The sequence below is a fragment of the Artemia sp. Qi Xiang Cuo genome, chromosome 3, assembly GCF_049724085.1.
Source record: "Artemia sp. Qi Xiang Cuo chromosome 3, ASM4972408v1, whole genome shotgun sequence".
In the NCBI taxonomy this organism is placed as follows: Eukaryota; Metazoa; Arthropoda; class Branchiopoda; order Anostraca; family Artemiidae; genus Artemia; species Artemia sp. Qi Xiang Cuo.
Genome location: NC_142796.1, coordinates 14154131 through 14170180, shown reverse-complemented (window position 1 = coordinate 14170180; position 16050 = coordinate 14154131). Strand labels below are relative to the sequence as shown.

The 16050-nt window shown below is 35.7% G+C and overlaps 1 protein-coding gene across 3 annotated transcripts in view; it reads right to left on the bottom strand.

The window, feature by feature from the left end:
• The window catches only part of LOC148953791 (GTP-binding protein 1-like), an 85069-nt gene that overhangs the window by 51750 nt on the left and 17269 nt on the right, over positions 1-16050 (bottom strand). For all 3 annotated transcript variants that reach the window (XM_089086815.1, XM_089086817.1, XM_089086816.1), the window contains exons 4-5: positions 11176-11356; positions 1104-1282 (exon numbers count right to left, since the gene is read on the bottom strand). In XM_089086815.1, the coding sequence (XP_088942941.1) occupies positions 1104-1282; positions 11176-11356 (360 nt within the window). The remainder of the gene's footprint in view (positions 1-1103; positions 1283-11175; positions 11357-16050) is intronic.

The following is a 16050-nucleotide window of genomic DNA, read 5'->3' as shown; positions in this document are numbered from 1 at the left end:
GGCTACTAACACCCCTTCAACGCCTACCATTTCCCCAGACACATCCAATCAAAATTTTGAGATAGCCATTTTGTTTTACGCAGTTTAAAGTTCAGGAAATGTTTGAGCAGGACACTCCCCCCACAGTGTTCAGAGCAAGGGTTATAAATTATGCCCTGGGGGCTTATAAGGTTTTTATTGAAATCTTTGTCGTAGAAACTTGAAAAAGGGCTCATTCGATTGAAAATTCAAAGGGCTGGTGCCCTTTTTAATAGTCGAAAGTGATTTGACGGCAACTATCCCCCCCCCCCCCTCTCACGCCCTCCTTTTCCCCAAACATATCCAATCAAAATTTTTAGATATCCATTTTATTCAACGTAGTTGAACGTTTTGGAAATTAGGTCTATAAGGATGACACCCTTTGGTTATGTATATGAAGAAAGCAAGGTGACAAATTCAAATTTACCTCTGTCCTCCTCTTCCGCCCTTTGGTGATACATATGCATATGATTCTGAAGCATCAAAAATAGGCAGTAGTTAAATTCCCCAAAAAAATAACAACAAGACAAATTCAAATTTACCTCTTCTCTTCCCCGCTTCCATCCTTTGATGATGCATATGGAGCCTATATCAGAATATAATTTGTACTTTACTGAAAACAATTCTTTTAAAGATATTCATTTTTATAACTTCAAGATAACAAAATTAATTAATATTTTAAGAGATAAATATAAGTATATGTATATTAAACAAACAATACATATTTTTTTTCCAGTAAATTCATTTGAATTATTTCCAGTAAAGTAAAAATTATAGTCTGGCTTTTAGAAAGCATGGGGTTTACAACCCTACTCATATTATTTTCTGATTGTTTTGAGTTTGACTCTGTTATTTATTTTAATTTCTGTTTGTTTTGGGTTTCATTTATTTATTGATATTGATTTGTAGTAGTTATATGCTTGGTAGATAATTTAATTCTATTTTTGTACATTTTTTATTTAATGGCGTTCTTTCCTTTTTGTTTTGAAAGACTTATTTTGTGGAAAAAGTTTTTTTTTTAATTAATTAACCAAAAATGAAGAACCCTTACGAAAGTTATTCCCCAAAAAGGAGGTAATCCTTACCTTTACTGTCAAACCCTAGGATGTCGTTCCCAACTGAGGACGTCCTCCCTGTTTCGATCTCATGCTTGTGCCGAAACAGCTTCAATCGTGCTGTGCCACGCCCATTATCCAGTTCTCCATGCGTCAAGACACCCAGTAAAGTTGATTTGCCAGCATCGACATTGCCAACGACAGCCACGCTGAACAAAACGGAATTTTATAAGATTTGAACGGTACGGATTTCCACATCAAACATTGATCCTTGCCATTTCTTTTAAGCGGATTAAATCGGAGAGAAATTGGGATAGAGGGTATTTAAAGGATTTATACACAAAGAAATAGAAGCTACTTGACTAGATTCAGATAAACAAGTTACTTTGTTGTGAAAAACGGTGTTTCTGAGGATCTACATCACCGTTTTACATAATTTAGGGTACAGGCAAAGGCAACAGCAATGACAAGGGGTTGCAATACTTGCCTCTTCTAATGTAAAAGTATGATTAAGAGTTATATGCTCAAATATTAAACGTTCTTTTTACACAGCTTTTACCAAAACTTTACCTAACATTAATTCATATCCGATTTAAAATCCGAGCTATTTGATATCTAACCGTTCTCATGCTCTCACATTATGATTTATAATGACATAATTCTAATCTGAAGTACAAAATGAAGTATTATATGGTTCGATTGCGCAGTGGTTATCAGGTGTGCTTTGCGTGTAGCACCACTCTGGTTCGATTTTGATTCGACTTTGTTGACAATTTACGGCAGGAAACTGCAACAAAGGATAAGAAGTGGCTGAAGCATCCCTTCTTCAGCCACTTCCTTGAGGAAGAGGTAACCTCTTCCTTGAGGAAGAGATAACCTCTTCCTTGAGGAAGAAGTTTTCTTAGCGGAACGGGGATAGTTGATGGCAGAATGATAACACGAAATACTATGATTTTAGAGGAGTGATACCAAAAGTACACACTAAATTATTATAGAGATCCCTGAGCAACAGCGAATATTTTCGTATTTTGTAAAATAGAATTAAAAAAATAAACACAAACTAAATAATAATATATACATTTATTGTATATAAAATTAAATAAATACAAATTCATAATATACATATGCTCAGGGGCGTAGCATCAGCATTTTTATTGGGGGGGAGGGGGTCCACTTTCGGGTCAATGAGCATGGGTTATCCTTCAGGGGAAATCAATGGCGGTTCTGGCCTCTTCAATTTGCTTATACTTACAGTAAGTATTAAGTATTACCATATAAATATTACAGTAAGTAAGTAACTCAGCCAACCACGACCTCTACTTTATTTTAATAAAGATAAAATTCAAAAAACTACAAAGTGATTATAAATGTTAGATTATTTATTTCAAATTTGCGCCCTTAAAATTTCTGCACCCGAGACGAGTTACCCCCCCCCCCCCCGCCCAGCCCCTTCCATCTAAAACCATTTGTGGGGAGAGGGGGGTTTTAGAAAACTATTGAAAAACACGAGCCTAAATGTATTCTAAAGACGTCTGAAAATTCTGATTATTCCCTGAATTTTCTCCCGTCAGTCAAAGGGAAAATCAAGTATCTTGTTGAAAGGGGCCATCATAAATATGAGCTAAAGTTGAGGTTGGACCATTAATTGGATAATATTCTTAATTAACTGGGTCAAAGTTGAGCTGTTTTCACCCTTAAGATTGTCTTCACTTTCTGTTCTTGTGTTACTATAAGAAGACGTAGATGGGAATCAAACCCCTTTTCAATATCTTTTCCTTCTTGTTTTACTTTCCGTTGCTTTATAAAGTTAGTTCTGAGCCAAAGAAGAAAAGAGCTCTACCTTTTACTGATTTCATTAGCCTGTTACAACCAATTAAAATTGACACAAATTATATTTTTAATAACGTTATAAAACACATCAAAGTTGAGAGCTGGACAAAGCTAATTTTTACGGAACTGGATAAGGAACCCTAAGTTTGGCCATCTTACATCGCTGAAGCTAAGGACGCGCTTATTCTGAATTAATAATTTACAGAGTACGTAGCAGCCCAGCTGTCCCTATCCTGGAACCACATGAGAACTCTTCTACCTAATGGGGGGGGCACCAAACGGTTAAAAAGTTAACATAACCCGTTCTTTCCCTAAGTCTTCAATAGGACATTTTTCTTCAAGCAATAACGAAGAAAAGTTACTATTTAGCAAAGACAATACTTGGTTAAATTCAAAAATATTACAGGACACATAAGTAAACAATACACACGCATCAAACAAACATAAATTAAGTAGTGGACTCAGCTTTTACTAAGGCTGTCAACAATGAGTTGGTGCAGACGACAGTAGTGTACTGCAAACACTTCGTGTGGGTAGTGATGAGTTTAACAAGCACGGATTCCTTACCCGCTTTACCCTTAATATTAAGGCACATACCCCCCTTGCACTTCCTTTAACTCCCTTAGCGCCTTTCATAGGAGAAAAAATCTGGCAGTTGAACTACGCACTATTCCAGCAGCCCCGTGCACCGCATCATTCATTTGCATGTGATTTGAAAATGACGTCTTAGAATGAAAATGACATCATGCACATCAGAGAGTACATGCTTTAAATTACCACTGTTGAAACCTTATATAGGAAACTTGCACGATACATGATACTCATTGAACAACAATAAAACGTCACTTTTTGTTACCTGGGCAGCAGTGATTCGTCCTCTTATTTTTCTTCGCCGCTATTGAGGCACTGGTACATAATAGATTGGTGTTTAAGGACTCTTAAAAGAGAAATCTTATATTTTTTATATGCCTAGACTCGACAAAGCCATCATAAAAGTGGCACATGGTGCACTAAAAGCGCAATTTGGGTAACATCTTTGGAATGAAAAGGCTGGGCCGGACACATGGACATCATAAAGAGCTAATTATGGGCTCATTTATAAAGTAATTTTTATATTTAATTGCTCTTTATAAATTTGACTTTATAAGGCAATCGCAAAGCGACATATGACACCCAAAGAGTGCTTTGGGTTGTTTTTTTTTCTTTTTTAAAATAAAAAATAACAAAAAAAGCGTTGTCCAACAAAAAAACTCAGCGGATAAAGATCTCCCCACCCCTGCAGAAATTCTGCTCTATGGATAATCCCCCTCGGAATTTTACTTACAAAATTTTAAATAGCGACAGTACTTTTAAGTTAAAGTATTCGAACAAAAATGTGTGAAATAATAACTTATTCGTTGAACATTGTTTGATTAAGAATGCCCAGAAAATCTGAACGATTCTTTTCAGGATTGTGGTAAAAACCTTACATTAATTAAAACTTACTAGGGATGGCAATTGGATGGTAAAAATTGACGCCTAGGGTTTGAAAATTACCTTTTCCTTTGTATTAAAAAAAAAATACATAGAAATTTTTGTCTAAAACGGGCTCAAAACTCCTATGCCTTTTCAAGGCCAGAACATAATTTGCACTTTACTGAAGAAAATATAAATGTTTTTACTTTTATAACTTTAATAAATCAAATAATATTAACATTTTGATTACTAAATATCAGTAGGCCTATATGTATATTAAACTGACAATGCACATTCATTTGTATTTTTTTTCAGTAAAGTGCAAAATATTTTCTGGCCTTGGGAAGGCATAGGGGTTGGGGTTTTGAGCCCAACTTATGTTAATTTCTGCTAGTTTTGAGTTTGACTCAGTTATTTATTGTGATTTCTGTTCGTTTTGGGTTTCATTGCTTTATCGATGCTGATTTGTGGTAGCTTCACGCTTGGTAGATTATTTGATTTTATTTTTGCTCATTTTTGGTTTAATGGAGTTCTGTACTTTTCTTTGAAAAACTTATTTTGTGGAAAAAGTTTTTTAATGAATTTCTGTTCGTTTTACAATGACATAGACTTTTCAGAGAAAAAGAAAATAATACTTTAAATCTTTTCGTTTTTTTATAGACTTTATAGTTTGGCTTGCTATTTGTATGCTGGAGAAAAATTTTCCGCAATTTTTAACAACATAAACCCTTTTTAAAACCTGGACACAAATAGTAGTGCTTAATTTAGTTTCATGCATCCTCTAGTTGACCTGAAATGGAAAACTTGATACCATTCGCAAAAAAATCTGTTTACTTTCTTTGATAGCTTGGATACACTTACGCTATTTTTATTGGGTTAAATTTTAAGAGCAGAAGTAGCCCCGAAAGTTTGAACATAATACCCTCAGTCGTTCTTGGGATACTGCTGAGATGCCTTATTGGGAATTAGCATTAACACAGTGCATTTTGATTTAATCTTAAGGCAACATTTAGTTTTCAAACATAATGGACAAATGGGAGGGTGGGCGTGGAAGGGGGATTGGTTGCCCTCCAATCACTTTCGACTATTAAACGGGCATCAGCCCTTTCTATTTTCAATAGAATGAGCCCTTTTCGAAGTTCCTACGACAACTCCTTCGATACGAAGTGCCCTGGTCTAAAAAAAATAAAAAAAAATAATACATTGTACCCACATCGATCTTTGCTATAAATTAATTTCAAAAACTTTTTCCACAAAATAGGTTTTTCAAAGAAAAGTAAAGAACTCCACCAAACAAAAAAAGAGCAAAAATAAAATCAAATAATCTACCAAACGTGAAACTACCACAAATCAGCATCAATAAATAAATGAAAACCAAAACGATCAGAAAATACAATAGATAACCGAGTCAAACTCAAAACGAGCAGAAATTAACATAAGTTGGGTGCAAAACCCCTATGCCTTGCCAAGGCCAGAACATAATTTGCACTTTACTTAAAAAAATGCAGTCAAATACTGTCAAATGTGCATTGTCAGTTTAATATATATATACTGATATTTAGCAATCAAAATGTTAATATTATTTGGTTTATTAAAGTTATAAAAGTAAAAACATTTATATTTTTTTCAGTAAAGTGCAAATTATGTTCTGGATTTTATTTTTGCTCATTTTTTGTTTAATGGAGTTCTTTACTTTTCTTTGAAAAACTTATTTTGTGGAAAAAGTTTTTAAATTAATTTCTGTTCGTTTTATATTGACATAGTGTTTTCAGGGGAAAAGCAAATAACATTTTAAATCTTTTCGTTTTTTTAAGACTTTATAGTTTGGCCTGCTATTTGTATGCTGGAGAAAAATTTTCAGCAATTTTTAACAACACATACCCTTTTAAAAATCTGGACACAAATCGCAGTGTTTAATTTAGTTTCATACCTCTTCTAGTTGACCTGAAATGGAACTAAAAAAAAACAAGTATTTTTAGCTGAAAGTAAGGAACGACGTTAAAACTTAAAAAGAACAGAAATTATTCCGTATATGTAAGGGGCTGTCCCCTCCTCAACGCCTCGTTTTTTACGCTAAAGTTTTTCATTGTTTAAAAAAAATAGAGTTGTGAGAAAGTCAAACTTTAGCGAAAATAGCGAGGCGTTGAGGAGGGGACATCCCCCTTCATATACGGAATAATTTATGTTAGTTTGAAGTGTTAACGTCGTTCCTTACTTTCAGTTAAAAAAACTTGTTTTTTTTATTTAATTTTTGAACGTTTTCGAATTAATGCAGGTTTTGATTTTGGCTCACCGTACATGAATAATTAAAAACAAATTTGAATATTAATTTTACTATTATTTGGTTAAATGGGTTTCTCGAAACCTGTTTAATTTTATTTACGAACCTTTTTATTACTAATAAATATACGTAACTTACGAATTAACTTACGTAACGAACCTCTATATTCTTATATTTTTAATACGTATATTAGAGGGTTTGCCCCTAGTCAATACCTTGCTCTTTAAGCTAAAGTTCGAATTTTGTTCCAATTCTTTAAAAATGACCCCTTAATCACAAATGCCGTTAATTAAAATAAATAGCTTTTATGAAAGTACTAAATAATCTTTGGCTTAAAGAGCGAGGTATTGACTAGGGAATGAACCCAATCATATACGTAATGTTTTCTGTCGTTTTAAGTTTTGATGTTGCTCCTTACTTTCAGTTAAAAAACTTGTTTTTTATATATAATTTCTGATCTTTATTTAAATAATGCTGGGAAATCCGGCGCCCCCTTCATAGCAATGTCTCTTCTCCCATGAAAACTTCCTTCATGGTAAGATCCTCCCACATAACCCCCGACCCACTCCCCCCCCTACCCGAAAGAATCCCCACTGCAAACGTTTCTATACTTCCCAATAACCAATACTGTATGTAAGCATTGGGTAAAGTTCAAAACTTTCAGCCCTACCCCCTGGGACTTGGGGGGGTTAAGTCATCCTAAAAGATATAGTTATTATATTTTCGACTATGCTGAAGAAAATGACTATCTCAAAATTTTGATCGGGTGACTTTGGGAAAAAAATGAGCGTGAGAAGGGGCATAGTTGCCCTCCATTTTTTGGTCACTTAAAAAGAGCACTATAAATTTTATTTTCCTTTCGATTTAGCCCTCCCACTATATTATTGGACAACTGGTTAAATATTAAAACCCCTTTAAAAAAAAACAAAAAAAAAAAAAAAAAAAAAAAAAACGCAACCATGATATTTATTAATGAAAAAAATGCAAAATTCCACATTTTTGTAGATAGGAGATTGAAACCTCCGCAGTAGGGCTTTCTGATACGCTGAATATGATCTTGTTATTTTCATTAAGATTAATTAACTTTACAGGGTTCTTTCACCCTTTTTCCGAAAATCAGCCAAATTTTCTCTGGCGCGTAAATTTTGAAAGATAGGACTAAACTTGATTCAACTTACTTGTTTGAAGCTAAAATTAAAATCTGGTTCTTTTGATGTATCTATTGGTATCAAAACCGTTTTCTACAGTTTCGGTTACAATTTAGCCGGGTCGCTCCTTACTTACAGTTCGTTACCACGAACTGTTTGAAACTTGATACCATTCGCAAAAAAATCTGTTTACTTTCTTTGATAGCTTGGATACACTTACTCTATTTTGATTGGGTTAAATTTTAAGAGCAGAAATGGGAGGGTTGGCGTGGGAGAGTGGGAGTGGAAGGGGGATTAGTTGCCCTCAAATCACTTTCGACTATTAAAAAGGGCATCAGCCCTTTCTATTTTCAATCGAATGAGCCCTTTTCGAAGTTCCCATACATTATACCCACTTCGATCTTTACTATATAAGCTAAAAAAAAAAAAAAGTTTTATTAACTGAAAATAAGTAGCGACATCTAAACTTAAAACGAGCAGAAAGTATTCTGTATATGAAAGGGGCTGTCCCTTCCTCAACGCCTCGCTATTTACGCTAAAGTTTTTTATTGTTTTAAAAAACAAAGTTGTGAGACAGAGTCAAAATTTAGCGTAAAGAGCGAGGCGTTGAGGAGGGGATAACTTAAAACCCTTGCGGTTTGGGGCGTGGGGGGGGGCTAGTTGCCCTCCAATCACTTACGACTATTAAAAAGGGTACCAGCCCTTCGAATTTCCAATCGAATGAGCCTGTTTTTAAGTTTCTACGACAACGCCTTCAAGAAAAACCTTGTATGCCCCAAGGGCGTAACTTAAAACCCTTGCCCTGATGGTTGTGGAGGAGTGTCCTCCTCAAAAATATATTTTCTATCTGGAAATCAACTACGCTGAACCGAATGGCTATCTCAAAATTTTGATGGGATGTGTGTGGGGGAATGATGGGCGTGAAGGGGGGCTAGTTGCCGTCCAATCACTTTCGACTATTCAAAAGGGCACTAGAACTCTCAATTTCCAATCGAATGAGCCCCTTTTGAAGTTTCTACGACGGTTCCTTCCATATGAAGTGCCATGCTCTAAAGGAAAAAAAAATAATAAATAGTACATTGTGCCAACATCGTTCTTATATGCCTTATATGCTCAAAATTTTGATTGTATGTGTTTGAGGAAATGATGGGCGTGGGGGGGGCTAGTTGCCCTATAATCACTTTCGACTATTAAAAAGGGCACTAGCCCTTTGAATTTCAAATTGAATGAGCCTTTCTTGAAGTTTCTACGACAACGCCGTCTATAAAAATCTTATATGCCCCCAGAGTATAACTTAAAACCCTTCCCCTGAGGGTTGTAGGGGAGTGTCCTCCTCAAAAGCATGTTTTCTATCTGGAATGGCTATCTCAAAATTTTGATTGGATGTGTTTTTGGGGGAATGATGGGCGTGGGGGGGGGGGGGGGCTAGTTGCCCTGCAATCACTTTTGACTATTAAAAAGGGTACTAGTCCTTCGAATTTCCAATCGAATGAGCCTGTTTTGAAGTTTCTACGACACCACCTTCTATAAAAAACCTTATATGCACCCAGGGCATAAATTAAAACCCTTGCTCCGAGGGCTGTGGAGAATTGTCTTCCTCAAAAACATAATTTAGGTTTGGAAATCAACTACACTGAACAAATGGCTATTTCACAATTTGTATTGAATATGTCTTTGGAAATGATGGGCCTGGAGGAGGGGGCTAGTTGCCCTCCAATCACTTTCGACTATTAAAAAGGGCACTAGAACTCTTACTTTCCAATCGAATGAGCCCCTTTTGAAGTTTCTACAACAAAGCTTTCAATAAAAACCTTATATGCCCCCAGGGCATAACTTACAGCCCTTTGTCCTGAGAGCGGGGGGGGGGGGGGGGTTGTCATCCTACAAGACCTAACTTCCAGAACTTTCCACTACGTTAAACAAAATGGCTATCTGAAAATTTTGATTGCATGTGTTTGGGAGAATGGTGGGCGTGAGAGAGGGGTAGAAAGATAGAAAGATAGGCCTTTAAGTATTTACGAATTATATGTAAAGGGAACTTTTTGACAGGTGTGGATAGACATTTTACTCAAATTTGTAGTTTTGAATTTGTGCTTCGTTAGTAGTTAGTGATTTAGTATAAATGCGGATGTGATCAAAGCTCATCCCGAGAAAAATACGATTGAAGTTTTTGCACCTTATATTTTAAACACTCCATAGTCCAGCAAATGAACTTATATCAGCGTCAATTTTCCAGGGCCGTTAATAACAAAGAAAATAAATAAGCAGAATAGAATAATACTTCTCGAAGGATAATTTCATTCTCAGGAAAAATTCTGACGTGCTGATTCTGATAAAACTGCATATTATGTTGCTGAGGGAAAGAGCTTCACACAGAGTCCAACCCTTCAAAACGGGAAAAGCAATTAGGCTGACCACCAAAATTTAGTTTTCTTTAGAAATAGGACGAATTCACTCTCAAGTCACGACGTGTCGTGATGTAACTTTCTTGGTCTCTTAGTATTAAATAAAATATTCAGGCTAGAAACAGGAAATTTCAGCAGAATCATCTTGCAACTATCAGTACGACTGTAAATAATAGAACCCCCTGAAAACCATAAGAAACAGAAATTCTGAAATATACATCAAATAACATCATGAGAGGACCATAGGCCCATGTGGTACCCGAGTGAAATTTGGTCCGTTTGGTAGACTTGAAGGCCGAGCTGTCAACCTTAGCAAACAGTGGCAGCAACTTTTTTGTAGGTAAATTGTGTAGCAAACTATTTAACAATCAAAGCACGGAAGTTCAAAACGAATTTTTCAAGTAATTTGCTCTCTTGCTTAAATGAGATGATGTATGAAACTGTTTTGAACAAAATTGTGCAGAAATTGTGAACTGTCAAGGATAAACTGTCATGGATAGTCCCCTAAGAAGACTCCCCTAATTACAGGCCTAGGAGCTTTTGGGGGGACTAGCATAGTGTATTATTGTATGTGTATTGATAATGAATAAAATCTTATCTTATACATGCGTTGAGAATGTAGACGACCTGTTTTTTTGGTGTTTTCTACACATGATTCAATTAGTAAACTTACAACTAACCTTTCAATGAAGAAAATAACTAAGAACCATTGCCTATGCTACATTAATGCATTTTGCAGCTGCCATTATTCACTAATCACAACAGCACAATCACATAACTTTCTTAAAAAAAAAAAAAAACTCATTTTGATCTTATCTTATTGAATGCCAAGTAGTGAGTGACGCTATTAGGAAATTAATCAATAGTTTACTCCACTGACAACATCTGTTTGTGGCGGTGTGATGTACCACATTTCTGAAACAAATGTGCATGACTGTAGTATATATAATATACCTTAGCTGTGGCATGAGAATACAACTTACCGTATCTCCACAAAGTCTAGTTCCTCTGCTTTACATCTGACCAGAAAATGTCCACTACAACCTTTTTCAGTTATCTCTTCACGTAGTGCCACACAATCAGCATCCTTCGTTGCTGCTAACGATTTTAAGGTTGCCACACACACCTCATAATCTTCTCTAGATAGGGGTTTTGTAGTGGCATCTAATAAATATTAAAACAATAGTAATATTGGCAAAATACAAAAAAATGTATCTAAATTGATAATATATACACAAATATATATATATATATATATATATATATATATATATATATATATATATATATATATATATATGTATATATCTATAAATATAAATATATATAATGTTTTAGAGGTAATTACTTGGCGAGAGAGAAAAACAAAGAGAGAGAGAGAAGAAGAAGAAAAGGACTGTCATCCTAATCTAGTAATCGAGATAAATGTGCACTTGAACGAGGTTTTAACCTTTCTCATCTATCCAATTACCTAGGACAAAACAGTATAACCAAACCATCAACCAAATCGAAATGTCCAAATCCATGCAAAGTCCATAAATGTAATTCGTTGTAAATTTACAAGCAAAAGCACCTTAAATCTAGCGAAATATTTCCAAGTAGAACCTTTCATTAGGGCTCATCAGAAGAAATACTGATATAATTATTAAAATATTGAACATCTTTTATTCAATATAAAAAGTTATTCAATATAAAGAACATCTAATAGCTATTGATTATTCAAAGAGAAATGTTCCACGGGGAAACCTGAACACTTATATGAAAAATTATTGTAAAAAGTTGAGTTTTCAAATCGACGACTGGATCTTATTCTGGATAAATCCCTCCCCCTCGCCTTGTGATTGATACATCAAATATGTAATGTATTTCATCTTTCCCAATAGTCATTGTTAGGGAATCAGTCAAACCGCCCTTTGAACAGTTGCTCATAATACAGTTGATCAAAATTACACCTTGCTCATATAGAAAAAATACATATATAGCTGAATCGGAATTTACGTTTGGCAAAGAGACTCTCTTTAGCCGTTGCCACAGTCAAATCGTAATGAGACTCTTCTTCGGGAACAGTTTATCTGTGGTTGAACAACGTTCTGATAGATTAGAAAAGTTAGAAGTAATTAATTTTTGTTTAAAGAAAAATCAAGCACTAAAGTTGTAAATAAAAACCGTCTAAGTTAGCTATCCCCTAGCTAACATCAGACATTTGATAACAAGATTCATTCAATAGGCTGGCTGTCCTGCCCAGTGTCTGACCATAAAGCACTGTATTTTGGCTGAACAATGTCTGACTGAAGCCATTAAGATCACCAAAATCGAGGCGTTGTTCCATCTGGAGAGATAAAGCGCCGACTGAGGTGCAAGAAAAATGCCTTGATAAGAAACCCGAAATCGGAGAAAGAAGTTCTTTTACTAGTACCAGTTGATCAAGTCCCTCTTACCACTAATTTCTGGCATATGGTGGGTGACTCTCCTCACTTTTAAGGGCAAGTGTTGCATGCCCAAATTGCTCTGAGGCTGGCTGGTGGGGTTTACAAGAAGGGGAACATCTTTGAACATCTTTGCACAACCAAGGAAAATGGTTGTACTAAGGGAAAGAGATAGGCAACTCCATTTTAAAATACAAAGCCCTATTGGGCATCAGTAGCCCAGAGGCTATTGGCTATATGATTTTGTTGGGAGGGGGTGTGGATGCAATGCACCTTTGTGGCCTGAGCCAAAACTAAGTTTTGTGAGTCTACCCAAAATAATAATAAGAATAGTAGGTTCTCAATAACTGAAATTTTCGGGCATTAATTTAAATTTTAAAATTCTTTAAACATTCTTATAATCAAACAATTTGTGGAACAAGTACATTACTTTTGGATGAAGATTATTTTGTTTTTCCATGCTTACTGGACTGCTCCTTTGGACAGCCTTTTGTCAGCTTCTTGGGCAACCCAGAGGAGTATTATGTTTTTCATGTATGTTGTAAATATTGTGTTCAATAAATAAATCCATAAAATCACGACACTTCAACTGAATCGCTATAAAGGTTATACGGTCTTCTATCAAACAGTTCGTGGTAACGAACTATAAGTAAGGAGCAACCCGGCTCAATAGTAACCGAAACTCTAAAAAACGGGATTTTGATACAAATAGATGTATCAAAACAATCAGATTTTAATACTAATTTCAAATATATAAATTTCATCAAGTTTAGTCCTACCCATCAAAAGTCAAGCGCCTGAGAAAATTTGGCAGATTTTCGAAAAAAGGGGGAAACACCCCCTAAAAGTTATAAAACTTTAAAGAAAATTACACTATCAGATTCATAGTACCAGAAAACTCTACATTAGAGGTTCTAAGCTCCTATCTGCGAAAATATGGAATTTGCTATTTTATGCCAGAAGAAAAATCGCAGATGTGTGTTTATTTGTTTTTTATCCCAGAGGTGATCGTATCGACCCAGTGGTCCTAGAATATCGTGGAAGAGCTCATTCGAACGGGAATTAAAAGTTCTAGTGTCGTATTTAAGCGACCAAAAAAATGGAGGGCAACAAGGCCCCCTCCCATGCTCATTTTTTTCCCAAAGTCAGCCGATCAAAATTTTGAGATAGCCATTTGGTTCAGCATGAGAAAATATAATAAGTATGTCTTTTAGTATGACTTAATCCCCCAAAGTCCCCGGGGGAGGGCTGAAAGTTATGAACTTTACCCAATGTTTACATATAGTAATGGTTATTGGGAAGTATAAAGATGTTTCCAAAGGAGATTTTTTCTGGTAGTAGGGGGGGGGGTGTGGGAGGATCTTTCCATGGAGGAAGTTTTCATGGGGGAAGGGACATTGCTATGAAGGGGGCACCGGATTTCCCAGCATTATTTAAAAAAAAACGATCAGAAATTAAATAAAAAAATAAACAAGTTTTTCGACTGAAAGTAAGGAGCAACATCAAAACTTAAAACGAACAGAAATTATTCCGTATATGAAAGGGGCTGTTCCCTCCTAAACACCTCACTCTTTACGCTAAAGTTAGACTCTTTCTTACAACTCTATTTTTTTAAACAATAAAAAACTTTAGCGTAAAGAGCGAGGTGTTGAGGAGGGGACAGCCCCTTTCATATACGGAATAATTTCTGTTCGTTTTAAGTTTTAATGTTGCTCCTTACTTTCAGTTAAAAAAACTTGTTTTTTTTTTAATTTAATCTAAATGGAGAGATACAAGCGGCAAATTACTTCTTGAAACTTTGTAAGTTTTCCAATTTATATATATACACGACTCGAACAACAACCCCGTAAAGAAATGTTCTACAAGGGTGTGAAGATATTCTAGCATCATAAAAATCCAATACATTTTGTCAGGTTTATATATGGAACGCTGGGAATGGCCCTGTTTGTGCAGGAAGGGAATTAATCAGCCTAGGAAAATTAAACCGTCGTTTGGACAAGAATTAGGCTAGCCTTAAAACTTCGGTAATCCATCATGGTAAGCCAAACATTCGGTAAGCCAGCCTAGAATCAGTAAGTCATCATGATTCACAAGACAATGTTTGAGCGAACTTCCGTATTCGTTAAGTTCAAACATTAAACAAGATTCAAATGAAGGTTAGTTGTTCATTCGAATCGTTTTCTTAAACACTTGCTTTTTTGTTCACTCAAGTCCCGTCCATCCTCAGGGATGTTTAGGCCCCTCCTTTTCACAGAGATTGGACCAGGATTTGATGTGATGATCTGTTCTGGTTCCTACCTAGCGCTGTTCTGGAGAGCTGTACAGTGCGTTAGCAGTCGGGGTTTTCAACCGACCTCTTCCATGGTTTTTCTCGTAGTCTCGTGATCTTCAAGCGTTATTTTCGGGATACGATCAGAAGTCAATAAATGTTCAAGTGTACGCAAGGTTCATCTTCAAATATTAAAGCGCATAATTATCAGAAGGCCGTTTTACAGACATTAGTTTACTATCTGGTTTTTTAAATGTACTCCGTGTTTTTATAATATATTCTAAATGTTCTTTTTTGCTCTTTTTCTCACATCATCGTTTTTTTCTGTTTTCTAATCACAAAAGTCTGATGTATTGCATCTGTTAAAATGCTGTTCAGAAAATTATTTAATTCTTGCCAATTTGTCCATCTCAAATTAATTAATTTTGATTTTCTTTGTGCTTTCTATTGTTTATATTGACCATTAAGTGTTGCTTTGCGCGCCCAAAATTAGTCGGATTACCAGGATCTCTCTTAAACGTTAGGCTTTTCTAGACGTTGCTTAATAGGAGGGGGGGGGCGTAATTTTAATTATTACACTACCATAGGTACTGGAAGCCTCAAGTCGCGGTTCCATTTGGCATTTCATGGACAAAACGCCGAACAAATCGGCCGATTGCAAAAATTTTCGGCCTTTTGAAACCTTGGTAAAGTTCTTGAAATTCTTCCTTTTAATGCTTTGTAATGCCAAACCTCTCCTGAAAATCAAAATTTTTCTGTGAAAATATTTTATTATAAGAGGGTGCCCGGCGCTTGCCAACTCTAGCTTTAAAGCCTTGATACCGATCTGGAGGAACAAGAACTTGTCGACACTGCTAAAAACAAGACTTTTCAACACAATGATTATCCTCATTGCCATTTACGCTTGTGAATCATGGACCCTCAAAACAAATGACCAACGTTGCCTAGCCACATTCGAAACAAAGTCACTTCGCCGTATTGCGGGCATCACGTACCTGGACAGGGTCTCTAATATTAGGCTATTTGAAAAACTCAAGATCAAACACACCATAATTGACAAAATAAAACTACAACAACTTAGGTGGCTAGGCCACATCCAGCGTATGGAAAATTCCCATGGTCGCGTGCATGGTTCTCGCCCCAGAGGTCGGCCCCCGAAGAGA